This window comes from Sinocyclocheilus grahami, unplaced genomic scaffold, assembly GCF_001515645.1.
Source record: "Sinocyclocheilus grahami isolate Dianchi unplaced genomic scaffold, SAMN03320097.WGS_v1.1 scaffold223.1, whole genome shotgun sequence".
In the NCBI taxonomy this organism is placed as follows: domain Eukaryota; kingdom Metazoa; phylum Chordata; class Actinopteri; order Cypriniformes; family Cyprinidae; genus Sinocyclocheilus; species Sinocyclocheilus grahami.
Genome location: NW_015505402.1, coordinates 1272322 through 1288870, shown reverse-complemented (window position 1 = coordinate 1288870; position 16549 = coordinate 1272322). Strand labels below are relative to the sequence as shown.

The following is a 16549-nucleotide window of genomic DNA, read 5'->3' as shown; positions in this document are numbered from 1 at the left end:
AACTGTTCTGGAACAGTGTTGTAAATACAACTTAACCGCTGATTTCTAGTTGTGTCCTCTTTTGGAAGGCCAAAGTAGTTTCACTTTCACAACGAAACACACAGCGACTCCACAACATGGCAGCAAGAATTAAAGTTACGCCTTCTTTCTTTGCGTGAACATTTGGGCGGTGTTATGCAAATCTTCCCACATAGTGAGGTAGATATGTGAGGGCGTGTTAGAACAAGCCATTTTAGGTAGGCGTGGTTGACTCTTAACTTTTATAAAGAATATCTCTTTGGATTTGAGACTTTAGTCTTTGCAACTTTACAGATCTTCTTTATGCACCAAGAGCTTGTAACACTCCAAAGAGAAAGGAAAAATTTAAATCGCATCATATGACCCCTTTAAATGGTTTGCTAATGTAATTTTTATTTTGATTAAAAGGTTAATCGTGGTGCAAAACTTTGCTCAACTCGTTTTACCTGTTCAGCAAAAGTCCTCTCAAGTGTGTAAAGACTAACCACGGATGTGCCATCACTTCCTGTTTGAATTCCCTGCCCGCATTCAGAACCTGGTGGGGAATTTTCTTCACCCAGCAAAAAAATCTGTTTGGTGTCCAAACACATGCAAAAAAACGAATGACAACAGGCACTTAAGTATATTTCTTCATATCTCTTGTACTGATAAGATACATAGAAATGAGAAACACAAGCAACATATTTAGACTAAAGATCTGACCTGTAGATGAATGAGATGACAGCTGAAGCAGGCAGAGTGTACGGCAGTAGGGTGTAGGATATGAGACGACACGGCAGGAAGTTGTTGTGAAAGGTCCAGATGCCAAACCGCTCAGCTAAGTTACAAAGCAGAGCTGAAGAGAGAGATTTCATTTTAGCATGTGCATTTTTACATACAGTGCAAACATGAAAGCAATGTATCAAAGTATAATTCTGGTCATTATTATATTATTGTGCATTATACAGCTGCCTCAAAGTGTTAAATGACTTCAGTGTTAAATAATATTTCATTAAATAATATCAAACCAAGTGTAATCTGCAAAAAATGCTGTTAAATAGATTTTCTCAAAAATAATGTTTCTGAGCCATCTTTGCAACGAAAGGCTGCATTTATTTGATCAAAAATACAATAAAAACGATAATATTATGAGATATTGTTACAATTTAAAATAACTGATTTCTATGTTAATATATTTTAAAATGGTGCAAAGCTGAAGTTTCAGCATCATTACTCCAGTCTTCAGTGTCACATGATCTTTCAGAAATCATTGTAATATTGATTTGCTGGTCAAGAAACATTTCTTATTATGTCATACAGTTTGCTGCTTAATATTTGTGTAGAAATTTTTTTTTAATGAAAATAAAGTTCAAAAGAATTGCCTTTACTGTTGCTTTTGATCAATTTAATGTATCCATGATGAATTAAAGTATATATATTTCTTTCTTTTTGCTTTGATATTTTTAACATACTGCAATGATACTGCATATTGAAGATGACTTCGCTGTTTAAATATACTTTTCAGGCCTGTATATCACTAGATACTGTTTGTCATACTTATTTCAGTCATGAACAACTTGTACCGCGAAAACATTTGCCTGACATGATCCTTCTGTAGAGCAGGTGGGATATGCAGGGCGTAATGAGGGTAAGAGTGATGGAGGGCTGCCCGCTGGCCCTCATAAAGCTCTGATGCAAGGTTTCCCCCAGAATCACCAGCGAAAGCTGAGTGTCATTAACTAAAGCTGGAAGTGCATTGAATCTTCTTGAGTGATCATGTATGTTATTGGGCTACTCACCTCTTTGTATCCATGCTGGCAGGCTGATATACAGTAACTGCTCCAGTGAGTTCAGGCTCCAGGGTAAATCCTCAAGCCCATGATAGTACTCCTCCGGTAACTCAGTATCCGCTTTTATTTCATCAAAAGGCTCTGCTTTGTCCCACCTTTTCTCTTCATTTATCTTATTTTCTCTGACTTCTTGTGTTGTCTTCATCGTCACATCCTCAAGTAGGATTGTGTTAGATCATATCTCCACACCAGAATGATCAGATTCAGCCCCGGACGCCAGATCCTGTCAGCAAATATCTGTTTTGACTGGTAACAGAGCAACTGGTCAGCAAAGTTGTCTAATACCCAAAACCTGTTAACAGCAAGTCTTATCTGGTACCCAAAACTGTATTAACAGTCTTACTCAGACTGTTAACAAGAAGTTGACTGAGTAAAGCCAGTGATGAGCAGAAGCAGGAGATGAAGTGATGATAAAAAAAGAGCAGAGTTTATTGAATAGTCTTAGTTGTGTGTGTTCCGATGCTCAGACTTAGACTGACCAGCACAAATCTAACAAGTGTTATTATTCCACAAGCAATAGCAATGGAAAATTACTGCTTCACAACAACATCCCATGATGTTAAAAAACCTTGAAATGCCTGGTGGATGATATCATTGTAGCAAATGGATTGCAAGCTTGTTGTCTTTTATAAGAACCAACAAACTAAAATATTCAAAACCTAAAGGGACAGTTCACCCAAAAATGAAAATTGCAATTATTTACTCACCCTGAAGTTGTTCTGAACCTGTATGAGTTTCATTCTTCTTTTGAACACAAAAGATATTTTGAAGAATGTTGGAAACCAAGCAGTTGCTGATAACCATTGAATTCAAAATATCTTCTTTTGTGCTCAAGAAAGAAATTCTTATTAGGGTCAGTAAATTGTGACAATTTATTTTGTTTGTTTTTAATTTTCAAGTGAACTATTAACCCTTAACTTCATTTAACACCTTATTTAGGTTTTCCCCCTTTATTTAAACCTGTAAACCATGATTATTACATACGTTTTTACGTTTTTAAGGAACTATAAATGTTTCATACAATTGCAGACACTACCGGTCAAAAGTCTGGGATCAGTAAGACTTGTAATGTTTTTAAAGTCTCTCATGCTCATTAAGGATGCATTTATTTGATCAAAAATACAGAAAAAAACAGTAATCTTGCAAAATGTTATTACAATATAAAATAATGGTTTCTATTTTAATATCCTTTACAATATAATTTATTTCCGTGATGCAAAGCTGAATTTCCATCAGCCATTACTCCAGTCATAGTGTCACATGATCCTTAATAAATAATTCTAATATGCTGATTTATTATTAGAATTATCAATGTTGGCAACAGTTGTGCGTTGTGTGTATTTTTTTGGAAACTGCAATACTTTTTTCAGGATTCTTTGATGAATAAAAAGTTAAAAAAGAACAGCATTTATTCAAAATATAAATATTTTCTAACAATATAAATCTTTGCTATCACTTCTGAACAATTTAACACATCCTTGCTGAATAAAAATTTAAATTTCTTTCAAAAAAAGAAAGAATGAAAATGTACTGACCCCAAACTTTTGAACTGTAGTGTATATTGTTGAAAAGATTTCTATTTTATATAAATGCTCTTCTTTTTTAACTTATTCATCAAAGAATCCTGAAAAAAGTATCACATTTTCCAAATACATATTAAGCAGCACAACAGTTTCCAGCACTGATAATAAATCAGAATATTAGAATGATTTCTGAAGGATCATGTGACACTGAAGACTGGAGTAATGATGCTGAAAATTCAGCTTTGCATCACAGGAATAAATTAGATTTTAATGTATATTAAATAGAAAATTTTTATTTTACATCATAATAATATTTCACAATATTAAATTTTGTTTCCTGTATTTTTAATCAAATAAATGCAGTCTTGATGATCATAAGAAACTCTTGTAAAAAAAAAACAAAAAAATCATTCTGATCCTAAACTTTTGACGGGTACGGTACATATTCTTTATATTTCACATATAAACCACCAGTTAATCTCAGTTAAGCTCAAAAAAGTTGAGAACGAACCAACGTGTAAAATTTACTTACGTAACAGTTCATAACATCTTTTGCGCCCAGGGAGAGAGAGGAGAGCAGCAGAAGCTCTACTGAAAGCCTGATTATCTCTGAGCAGTGAATTAAGCTCAGGCTTATTTTAAAGAGTGACAGTGGGCAGTGAGCATGACAAGGCATTGCCAGTTCATGCTATTTGGCCACCTGGACCTATTTTTATACACCACAGACTAGTGATTGATGGCTGCAATAACGCAATTGACTTCTGACCAACACATGCTCAGAGGCTTTTGCCAGGCACTCATTGTGTTTTTCTCTAAGCAACATGTCTTATTTTAGAAAAGTCACCGTGAACTTCCTCCAAAGGCTTATTTAATATATGTGACCCTGGACCACAAAACCAGTCATAAGGGTCAATTTTTCAAAATTGAGATTTATACATCATCTGAAAGCGGAAAAATAAGCTTTCTATTGATGAATGGTTTGTTAGGATAGGACAATATTTGGCCGAGATACAACTATTTGAAAATCTTGAATCTGAGGGTGGGAAAAAAATCTAAATATTGAGAAAATCACCTTTAAAGTTGTCTAAATTAAGTTCTTAGCAATGCATATTACTAATCAAAAAATTAAGTTTTAATATATTTACAGTAGGAAATTTACAAAATATCTTCATGGAACATGATTTTTACTTAATATCCTAATGATTTTTGGCATTAAAAAAAAATCATTCATTTTGACCCACACAATGTATTTTTGGCTATTGCTACAAATATACCCCAGCGACTTAAGACTGCTTTTGTGCTCCAGGGTCACATATTTTCTCTTATCTCAGTTTAATGGTTTAATTATCATGGTTTTCTTGATTGTTCTGACATGACAATTAGCTCAACCAATACTATGAGTTTGGAGCAAACTATAAATATAGAAATGATGAAAACATTTTTAAATAACATTATTATTGAAGACCAGTTCCATTGAGTAAAACAATTCAAAGTAATTCCGACCATGACTTTCAACTTACGATTTGTTTTGTGAATTCGATCTTGCAGCATGCCTTCATCTTTTATAACTGTGGATTTACAATTATTTACAATGTGACTTTATTTTCTGACTTTAAACTTTACTAGTTTTCCCATACCATTTTGCACCTTTAAGAGATTACAAAAAATACAAACATAATACCATATATCTTTAGAGAAAACATTGAGTTGAATTCAGAACCTTTTTTGATTAGATCTATTCAACTTAGATCTGTAAGAAAAAAATATATTAAAAAAATAATAATAAAAACAATGTACCATTTTGCAGACAAATGATCAGGGCAGGCAGCTTTAAACACAAATGTTTTCCTTTTTTATTGTATTTTTACAGGTACAAAAGAAAGATTAATCAAAGAGGCCAAAGCCCATGTCTTCATCAGACTCCTCAGATTCTTCTTTCTTCTCTTCCTTTTTCTCTTCCGCTGAAAAGTAAACATGCAAATGTGAAATTACACATCACAAAGCTTCCTGGTTATTTCTGACTTCAACCACAAAGTACATAATCAGTGGACCAGATCAGCCTGTCTGTAATTAAAGTTTGGACTGCTGCAATTTAGCATGAGGGAAGACGGCAGGAATGCTACTATCTGATCAGATCCATTACAAACCAATTAGTGTGTAATGGGCGTAGTTCAACTTCTAATGAAAAGCAGATCAGAAACTGGGCAAGGGGACATTTTGCTAACATTTAACATGTAATGCATCTGGAAAACTAAACAATGATTTTTTTTAGTAGAACCTATATCATCAAATTAGAATGAAATAATTCTTTGTACATGAACAAACTGGTGTCAGTACCAGACAGTGTTATTTTTTTTTATAAGATACTATTATAGTTTTATTTGTTTGTTTTTATTTGAGTTCAAAAGTTATTAATATTGATCTGTCATTTTTTTAATAATTTTCCTTAATGTCTACATAGATTTGATTAATTTTTATTTCAGTTTTAGCTTTAGCTAAATGAAAATGGGAAATGTTTATAGTTTTTTGGTTTTAAAGTTTTTGGTTTAATGGTTTCAGTTTTCTATTAAAAACCTTGGTAGCAGGTTAATTCAACTACCCACCTGCAGGTGCTTCCCCAGCAGGAGCGGCACCACCGCCACCAGCGGCAGCAGCAGAAACCGCCACTGCACCACCCGCTGGAACGGAGGCTAACTTAGAGAGGCCTATGGCAAAATAAACATAAAACAACAAAGTGAGACTTGTGAAGAAATTCTGCTCACGAGATTTTTATATTATGTAGGTCAAACAGTAAATGCAAAGCAGCCTTACCGGCATTCATGACTTCATTGATGTCTTTGCCATTCAGTTCACTGATGACCTGTTGAGTAACATCAGAGATTGAATCATTTGGGGAATTTGCTGCCTTATGTGAGCATCCATCTTACTGATTAAGAACAAGGAAACAAAGGCAACAGAGTTGCATGTGCAAAACCATCAGAACTGTATTGAATTCCTTATAATAGCTAATAATTTCAATAGAATATACCCAAGAGATTTATTTAGTAGACCTTTTTCACATTTCCAGGTTTCTCAGCAGCAGAAGTCGTGACAGTTGGGTTAACTTCGAGAGCAGTGAATGGGAGGGTACCACAAATATATTTTTTGCATTCCCATTCGGTCAAATAGCAAAAGAAAAACTCCACTGCATTAGAAGCATCGCTGCATTAGAAACACCCTCGCATTAGCGTTAACTAGTTTTGTTGTAATTTGATGCAAAGATGATTTAATACAAAGTATAGCATTATAAATGTACATACTTTTTTTTTTTTAAATCAAAGTATAAACAACTTTCGAGGATTTACAATGCTGATGACTGTTGAAACGCGTCATCACAGTCTTGTGAAAAGGGTCTATATGGTAAATGGTTGCAAGCAGTAGCGGCTCCTGATCATAAATTTAGGTGTGGCAGTTTTTGGGTCGTATCCATGAGCGCACAGGGAACTGGGTTATTTAACAAAACAAACACAAAAACTATTTACAGGCGATTTAAAAAAAAAAAATTGTTATTGTTTATTTATTATTGTTGTTGTTGATATTCATTTTATTTGTAGGTCTACTTTTGCTATTCTTTCCTTTTCTAGAACGTAGTAATTTTGTATATTTACAGGCTATTTACATGAGCAGGTTTGAACTGAAGAATTTCTGCTTTCATACTAATTTGATGAAATTTATTTGTGTAAGAATTTGGCCCGCCGTGGTTTCATATTAGCAAATTTTTCAATGAATGCTTTGTTGAATTCGGGGATCTCATGTGTTAAACGTTTTTCTATTGAAAGCATCTCCAAAGCATTAAGTCTTTCCTGGGACATAGTGTTTTGCAGAAATGTCTTAATTGTCTTAAGTGCTTAATTTGTTTAAGTGCGGAGAAACATCTCTCAGACTCGGCAGTTATCATTGGCATTGTGATCAGAATGTGTAGGAGTTTCAGTGTTTCTGTGAGCACATCGTTCAAATTATTTCTGTTTATAAATGTGAAAAATGTGGTTGCACCTCCACACGCACGGAAGTCTGGATTGTCATAAATCAACGAGAGCTCTATGTGGAGACGTTCATTTATCATAGGCTATGCATCTACAGTCCTTTTCAAGAACTCTTTAGGGAATTTTTTTGAAAATTCACAGTAGCACGTTGTCAATTTTTTGCAGCCGACAGATGACCTGTGAAATCAAATCTCTCTTTGGCATTGGCTATTACAGTGTCACAAACTTCATATGCGATCTGCTGTAAATTGGGTGCGCTCTTTCACTTAGGCTGAGCATCCGTGCTGGTATATTTTATGCACAGAGATGGAATATCATCGCAGATTTTGCCTATGGAATTCACAAAACTTCTTGTGACTCTGTGTGCCTCTACTGTGTCAATTCCTCGCATTTGTACCTGTGCATAAAAAATGTCAACACGGGGCCTAATTAAATGAAACAGATCCTAAAAGAAGAGAAATTCGTGATCGGAAAGCATTCGACAGAAACCTTTAGCCTCCATAACAGTAACTGAATCAATGCCTCGAGACGACTGGATAGATTCAAAACATTCCAGTAGAATGGCTGCTAAATTTCCATCGTGTCTGAGATGACCATGGTATCCGTTTCCCTACTATTTCATTCAGAACTGCTGTTCTTTTTGGGGATCTCGAAAAAAAAGGTGAAAAACCACCAAGATCCGAAAAAAACATCGGACAGGTGCCATTCCAGAAACAGCTTGCTCCATTATCAGATTTAATTGGTGTGCATAGCAATGCAGAAAATGTGCATTCGGGTAAACGTCCTGTACTTTCTTACACACTCTTCCAGATGCTCCTCTAATCACACTAGCCCCATCAAATGTTTGTGCAATAAGTCTCCCCTTCTCAAATTCACTGTCAGGAGAGCAAACTACACGCAACTGCTCTAATAGCACCTTGAAGATTGAATCGGCATTCGCGTGACCGTCAATTGTTTTAAAACCAAAAAAAAAAATCTCTTGCACAGTGTTAACAGGATCAATATAACGGAACACTACTATGAGTTGGCAGTGAGTTGATATGTCCGTGGTTTCGTCAGACTGTACAGAGAGAAAGGCAGTTTTTTTCAGCTCACCTATAATGTGGCCTTGCATTACATCAAGCATGCAGTCCAGTAACTTGTTCTGAATAGTTTTAGAGGTACCCTTAAAAACTGTGGCGTGCTCAAGATGTTCCTTCATGATATTGTCAAGGGAAGCAACAAGATCCACAAGACCTCTGAAAACACCGGGATTGTCAGAGGTTTCCGTTTCATCATGCCCTCTAAGAGCTAACTCAAACACAGTCAATAAACTTCGAGAGAATGTCTATTTTTATCCACTTCTTATTGTGGTTTCGCACACCGACACCATAGCTCTCATCTAACGGTGTTGCTATATTAGCTTGTCCAAGCATGGCTAGCTTCACTGCACAGGTAAGATGAGCTTTGCTAGATTCGTGTTTTTTAGCCTTTTCAGAGAAGTGTTTTACATCGCACAACACCTACGCTACTCCACACATCACCCTGTCCAATGTTAAAGAAGAACGGAAAAGCAAGCATGGGAAACAGAAAACTTTATTTCGTTTAGCACAACCAGACAGTCAAGGCTTCTTGTCATACCACGACCTGGAAAATGTTCTGTTGAACGACCTACCATTGTCCTTTGTTTGCTGTACAATTTTTATATCTGGTTTGTCGGGGGGCCAAGCTGTTTGATAGCTAATTTCTCATTAAGTGACAATCTCTCAAACAAGTTCTGCAAAAGAAACTCGACACTACGACACGCGGGATGATCTGTACCACTCGCCATCTTCACGGTCTGACGCGTTTGTTTAAACTGACACAGACTCAAATACAGTTTGCTGATGCGGACTGATATAATATTGTCTGGAACTACGTTTATGTAACGTAAAAGCATGCGGGGCAGTCTCATATCTCCCCATATGGCTCTAAATCAGTGTGCTGCATTTCCATTTTTCACCATAAATTTATATTGAAAAAATACGTGGTGCTGTTGAGCTCGGGAGGTCTCCGAGACCCCCTGCCCAGCTTAGTACAGTCATTAATACACAGCCAACCTGTCAACCGAAGCAATGCGCTAAATTTCAACATATCCATCTCACTTTATGACTTAACCTAGTCTAGAAACTCCGAAAATATTTTTGGAATAATAATGAACATTTTTGAGTTGTCAATTTAGGACTGGCTCAGTTTATGCAGAGTTCTATGTTTTCAAGTGGCTGAATATTTTGCCCATACAGACGAGCCGTGCCTGGTTGTAAGGCAGAAAATCAATTAAACATTAGTGTTAAGAAGTTGAATTATTAAACTTGTATAAAAAAAAATCAGTTATATTGAGATGAAGATTTAAACAGGTTTATTTGAACCTTGTTAAGACGCTCATTATCAGCCTCAATTCCAACACTCCCCAGGATGTTCTTGATGTCTTTGGCGGATGGGTTGTTGTTGCCCCCCAGAACAGCCAACAGGTAAGCGGCCACGTAACGCATTCTAGAAGAAAGTTACAAATATTACAACTGATTAATGGGATTGTTTATAGTTAACTTTTACTCATATGATCTAAAGAAGAATTTTGACCAAATATATATTCAATGCTTGTATATTTTAATATATATTTAATATGTGAATACTGAATTATAATATATCTAAAATGCAGCTCCAGTAGATAAAAACTAAAATATCTCAATTGTGAATTAAATCTTTGGTCCCACAAGGAGTACTAGAATTTTGAAAACATGGTATTAAATTACAAAAAAAATATTTCTGCTATATTGTAACCTAATATATAAATTAGAGCGAGAAGTTATGAAAATGAACTGCTATACTGTCCCAGACATCGAAAGAAAGCCTCCAAGTCAGATGTGAACCTTCAAGCGTGTTTACGTTACAAGGCATTTAAATTTTAAAACGTAATTCAAATAAACGGAACATTTTTCAAACCATTACGACTTAGGTGTTAATAATTATAATTACATTCTGCCATTTTTCTAATCTGGAGCGCAAGGAAACAAAATGGAGTACGGTTAACGTTTATCGCTTGATTAGCATGTGCTTAGAGGGGAAAATGCACTTGAGTTTTAATCACAAACGCTACCTAAACATACTTTAACACGCTCAACATTTAAACGAGAAGTCAAAGCAAGATTTAGTGTTAAAATGTCAATAAAAACATACTTTAAGTCTGCGAAAGACACGAAACGTCGGTCACGCTGCAATTTCCGGAAAAGAGAGGACGAGTAGAGGGAAATAGCTGAAGAATGCAGCAGTATGCGATGCTCTGATTGGCTGCATGGTGCGCCCTGTCAAAATGGCAAACGTCGATTGGCCACTATTTTTCTTCGTTTATGGCGTGCTGTCAATGCTGTGAGTGAGCGAGCGTGACAGCCATGGTAGAGTGAATCAGTATACAGGGCCGTATTTGATGATTTTAGGCATTTTTGTACCTCTATGAAGGCTTTTTCCCTTACAAAAAGAGTAATATAATCTATGTCAAACTTGATTGTTTAATAAATAAAATTAAATATACACTTTTTAACAGTGTTGGGGAAAGTTACTTTTAAAAGTAATGCGTTGCAATATTGCGTTACTCCATGAAAAAGTAACTGATTACGTTACTTAGTTACTTTTTATGGAAAGTCATGCGTTACGTTACTTTTGCGTTACTTTTTAAATCTGGACAGGGCTTGCTTGTTTGTTTTTAAAATAAAAAAGTAATATTTTTGGCAAATATATAAGCCTTTTCACACCAAAAGTGAAATGAAGCCTCGGGCTGAAGGGAAAGTACATGTACGTCCGTACAGTAGAATGCAGAAGAAGACATTTCAACACACTTCAGCAATAAAAAAGACACAAATGTTTGTCTAGAGTAATTTGTGCTTATTAGTACGGCTGAACTGGATCATCGAAGGCCAGAAGCAAAGACATTGCTTTATAGAATGGGATTAAACACATAACGAATATTTGTGTTGTTTAACATTTAATTATTGCAGGTTTGCGTCATATTCTGAGTTGCATTGTTTTTATTCATTTTGAGGAATACTGAATCTGTGTGTGTTTTTTTTTGTGAGAGATTAATTAATGCATATTCATATTTATTTTAGAACTACAGTAACATCTTCTGATTTCTCTCAACATGGGGACAGGAGAGCTGTCAATCAATACATTGAAAAAAAAAAGTAACTCAGATATTCTCTTGTAAATTAAAAAGTAATGCGTTACTTTACTAGTTACCTGAAAAAAGTAATCTGATTACGTAACTCGCATTACTTGTAATGCTTTACCCCCAACACTGCTTTTTAACAATTGTGGTTTGTTAACCATCTCTCTTTTTTAAATTTAAATGTTTTAATCCCCTCCAATTTAGCTAACAGCTACACATTCAACAACACCTCTCATAACCTAGTGAATAAAGAGATGACCAGCTAAATCTTCTAAATCTAAAAAATGCCAATAAGAAACTAAAAAAGTTGAATTTCTGTGAGTTGGGCTTTTGTCACTAATGGCCTTAACCCCCATTAAGTTCTGACTTGGAGAACACTTGATACACAACAATTTTTTGTTTTATTAATTGCGCCACTTCTTCTTTTTCTTTCCCTTTTTTTCTAGTAGAGGCAAAAATAAAAGGAATGAGGCATGACATATCACCATATGCTGATGTACAGAACCCTTTCTTTGTGTACACTGCCAGAGCAGTCTCTTGTAATGACATTACATCATAGCCAAATATTAGAATAGCATAGGGTGACCATACGTGCCATTTTCCCAGGACGCGTCCTGGCCAGGATTTCTATATTGCCTAAAATATCTAGGATTTGGCTTTGTTTGCGTGTGCAGACCGATCGGTGTATAACATCAAAATACCATACATACGGTTCCTTATGCTTTCAAAATGCTCCCGAGGTATTTTGATGTTATACACCGATCGGTCTGCACACGCAAACAAAGCCAAATCCTAGATATTTTAGGCAATATAGAAATCCTGGCCAGGACGCGTCCTGGGAAAATGGCACGTATGGTCACCCTAGAATAGCACCTATTTAGTAAGTAAAACAAACAGCTCCTGGCATGACCACATTAATGGAATACGAAATGAATAGACATAGAAGCTTTTTATTTACAGTAACAAAAGCTCACAATGGCAAACACAGCAATCACAAACACTGACTCAGAATATTAAACAGATTTCACAATTATACAGGTAATAATTAACACAATCTTTCATATTTTAATGAAAGGGTCCAAGAATAAGGTTCCATTTCAGCTCCATCTTAATGTAGAAAGCAGTGCAACTCTGATCAAGGAAAACAAATGTGCGTCTACAGTTCTATTAGCTCTTCATCCTTCTCTTGTGTAAAGAGGTAGGACACAGTTTCCAGAATAAACTCCAGGGTTTTCCTCCAGCTGGTCACATACCAGATCTTATACAGGAATTCTCCAAAGAGCACCAGCAAAAAGAGTACCATAACACTCAGGAAGATCCGATCGATGTGGTAGAGCACCCTCTCTTTGTATGTGCGTTGCTCCCATGGCACTGAGGCCCGAGCCTCGCTGTATTTGCTGAAATGGAGGAGGGCTTCCTCATCACTGTTTATCTCCTGTGTCTCCATCTCCTGCTGCTCCACAGCTCCGTCACCTTCTGCCATCCTGCTTAATGCACTCCAAAAGTCAGGCCTTTGGAAATAGCTTTTGTAATGAAGTTTCCAACTTGTGGAGACAGGCCTCTTCCCGGCGCGTCCTCTTTTGTTGGTCTTCCCTGGCCGCAGCCGAAGAATAAAGCCTGAAGTAATTGAATTGGCAGCAGCTTACTTAGTTTTCAGTCTCTTTTAATACCTGAAGTTTGAGAAAATACAAAGTATGCCTTATTTAAATGACTTGAATGAAACTAGCTGTAGCCGTTTTAATTGAGTTGGTTCATTTCCATTGTCCTCGTCAAGGCTGTTGTGTGTCTCTGGCTGAATACGGCAGGCTGATTATGAACTCACACCTCACTAAGAAGATCACTGGGACTTAGGGACACTCAGCACTTTTCAAAATCCTACAGTAACAGATGGCAAATAAGTACAATAGTGCTACACCATGCTGACAAAAAAACATCTAACATGGCTTTATTTCTTTGAAATACTTTTTCATAAGAAAATGTAATGTTATTTATTCTGTAGTTTTACTCATTTAAACTGTATATGGGACAATTTAATTGATTTAATGAACCCATTTAAAATCACTGGACTTTTAAGTGTTACTTTTCCATCTGAGAGTGACTAAAGATGTTTGGATGCAAGTATGTGCATTTACAAGTGCACATGCAAATATTTATATAACATACGGGTATATTACTTATTATATGCAGAAAATCTTGAAGTCACAATCTTCAGATTATGACATACTCTGACTGACTGTTATAAGGTTAGAGCCGCAGTTGTACAATCCTGAATTTAGTACACCCTGAGTTTATATAAATATAAGGTGTTACCTTATGCATATAGTTTTAAGATCATAACATGGAGTCTATCCTGTTCTTTATGAATAATTTAAACTAGCAACAAGCTGGATGGATGACATTTATTCAGATGAGCAGTTATTTAAATTATGAATGTTATTTCATTGAAGTATCTTAAAACATCAGATAATTAGCTTATCTTTAATATATTCAGTACATATTACTTTTAAGATTTCATATAATTGCAATGTAGCTATCACTAAACACTTTTGCTTTTATTATTCCTAACAGCTAAAACAATTAAGGCCATATAAGGGAAATATTAACTGAAATAAATTAAGTATTAATACAGCCATATTATTTCTTTAAGGTATTTTTATTTGAAAAATAATGTTCTAATGAGTGTGTCAAAAAAATGCAAACAAGGTTGTTACACTGACTGTTCAAATTAGTTCAATTAATATTATGACCTCAAAACAATTTTTTTTTAATGTAAAATAATATTGGGCATATGTTTATCTATTATAATAAGAGAAAATGATTAATAAATAAGTTTAAAGATTGATTATAAGATAAAAAGTGAAGGATTTAGAATTAAAGTGGAGAGAGATCCAAACTCAAACTACACAGCAGTAACAAATGCACTCAAACCATCATGCAGCAACAATCAAACCAATGAAACACCACGACCTGTTTTACATATTTTTTTTATTTTTCTGCATAAAAATGCACAGAATGTGACCGTTGATTTGCTTCACATGGGCTTTGCAGGAGCTCTGGGTGCAGCACCCTGCAGGAAAAAAGGACAACGAAAATGCTGAGATGCACATTAAACACCAAGTAACAAAATACAACGCATGCACTTTAACCCTACTAATAATTCTAAACTTTCCCACAACAGAATTTGATTGTACTTACACTAGGCCTGAAGCGGGGAGGTGGTGTTCGGTCCTTGCGGGCCTCCTGGGATCTGTTTCTCACCACCTTGCTGTGGATGGCACAGCTAACACAGTAATGCAGCTTCACGTACAGCTTGGGTAATACGTATGCTACACAGGAGGAGGAATAGGGACATAAAAAAGAATTTGAAATTACACAGAACAGCACACATTAAGACTTTGACAATGTTTTGGTAGTTAAAGCAGTCACTTACAGTCAAACACACTCGCTTCGGAGATGTCCCTCACAGCGGCGGCCTCCACAATGTTCCTGATGACAAACTTCTTGATGGCCTTGTCCTTGGGAACACAGCGGGCACAGTTGGTGCAGCGGATGGGCTGGACATGACCACGGCCCTTCTTTGCACGTCCGTTGTTCCTTCTCTTCTTAGTCTGTCAATTAAAAACGGAAATATTGAATCATTAGGAGAATAGATTCACTGATTTTGTGTTTTTGAAAGGTGCATCAATCTCACTAAGAGATTTTAATAAGGTGACTAAAAGTATCCCTGTCAGTTTAAAAATGTTGTTTAAAGCGCATTTATGTTATGGCTGTGTAAACAACCATTTTCCTACACTTGCATTTAATGGTGTTTATGTATTAGATAAAAAATGCAATCACTTTTTTATTAGAAATGCTCTTTCTTCAACTCCAGGATGCCCCTCTAAAGCACAATCTAAATGATTCTGAATTAAAAAACTTATGGACCTTTCCTCACAGGCTATTTATCCCAAGTAAAATGAAAGAACTCCATTTCAAAATTGCTCATAGATACTACCCTTCTAGATTCTCTGAGAATATATCCTCAATGTGTTCATTTTGTAATACCGATGAAGAATCTATTCTACATATGTTTTATCATTGCCCATTCACCAAGTCTTTTTGGTCAGAAGTTACCATGTTAATTTTTTCCTGCTGTAACAAAATCTATTGTAAGCTATCTTTAAAAGACTTTCCTTTCTTTCTTTTTTTCTTCTTCTTATCATTGGTATATTCTGTTAATTTGTGTAACTTGTCTAACTTCATGTGATGATGTCCGTTAGCCCCATGTTATTTCCTAACTGTTGTTATTTTTTCAATTGCAATAATAAAAAAAAACCTTAAAAATCCTTAAAAAAAAAAAAAAGGATTATAGATTCAATTCAACATGACAGCTGCCAGCATCTGCCCAATGAATTGTTCATAATTTAAAAACTTCATAATATAAATGTAATTTTTACACAAACCTATTCCAGGAGAACCATCTCTTGCTTATGCTAAAATGCAATTACTATTATTAATTTTAATTGATCAGAAATTCACATTTTTCACATTTACAAAAATTATAAAATTAAAATGGAAAACTGTAAAAAATAAAAATAAAATAAAAAAATGTAAATTAAATATGAGCTCTGTATGCAGTTTGCATAATAACAAATCAGATGTCAGAAAGAGCTTTCTGTATGTTTGCATACAAGGAAATTGTTTTGGTTTCACAAGCTTCCAGTAGAGACAACAGAGATTATAAAAAATAAGATGTGAATAAAAACACACATATGTATATATAAATGATCCGAAAGAAAGAACGAAAAATAAAATAAACTGAAAAAAAAAAAAAATTGTATGTACAATCCTGGAAATATCAGGAAATAGTACATTTCTAAAAAACTGTATTTCCAGGATTTTTCCATTACTATGGGAACCACTTTTACATCTCGATTTAAAAGTTCATTTTATTTATTTTCAGTGTAAATAAATAACCAATCAGTAAATCACAATTTT

At 35.1% G+C, this 16549-nt stretch overlaps 3 protein-coding genes across 5 annotated transcripts in view; all 3 read right to left on the bottom strand.

Moving 5' to 3' along the window:
- Positions 1-3972, bottom strand: part of LOC107596857 (uncharacterized) — a 6419-nt gene extending 2447 nt beyond the window's left edge. For 2 of the 3 annotated variants that reach the window (XM_016287706.1, XM_016287709.1), the window contains exons 1-4: positions 3903-3972; positions 1797-2093; positions 721-853; positions 465-587 (exon numbers count right to left, since the gene is read on the bottom strand). In XM_016287706.1, coding sequence (XP_016143192.1) covers positions 465-587; positions 721-853; positions 1797-1992 — 452 coding nt within the window. In that variant the 5' untranslated portion in view covers positions 1993-2093; positions 3903-3972. The remainder of the gene's footprint in view (positions 1-464; positions 588-720; positions 854-1796; positions 2094-3902) is intronic. The other variant, XM_016287708.1, reaches the window with a different exon arrangement.
- Positions 3973-5209: 1237 nt separating this feature from the next.
- On the bottom strand, positions 5210-10685 carry rplp2 (ribosomal protein, large P2). The gene is made up of 5 exons (XM_016287614.1): positions 10588-10685; positions 9780-9903; positions 6182-6230; positions 5974-6075; positions 5210-5331 (listed from the first exon to the last, which is right to left on the bottom strand). Exons 2-5 carry the CDS (start codon positions 9900-9902, stop codon positions 5255-5257), a joined length of 351 nt encoding a protein of 116 aa, XP_016143100.1. The 5' UTR covers position 9903; positions 10588-10685; the 3' UTR covers positions 5210-5254.
- A 3852-nt stretch (positions 10686-14537) lies between these two features.
- On the bottom strand, positions 14538-15183 carry LOC107596838 (40S ribosomal protein S26-like; the record flags this gene model as incomplete). Its single annotated transcript, XM_016287686.1, has 3 exons — positions 14538-14639; positions 14768-14898; positions 15003-15183. Coding segments are annotated over 3 exons (348 nt in total), but the record flags the coding sequence as incomplete, so codon positions are not given.
- Between the last annotated feature and the right edge of the window lie 1366 nt (positions 15184-16549).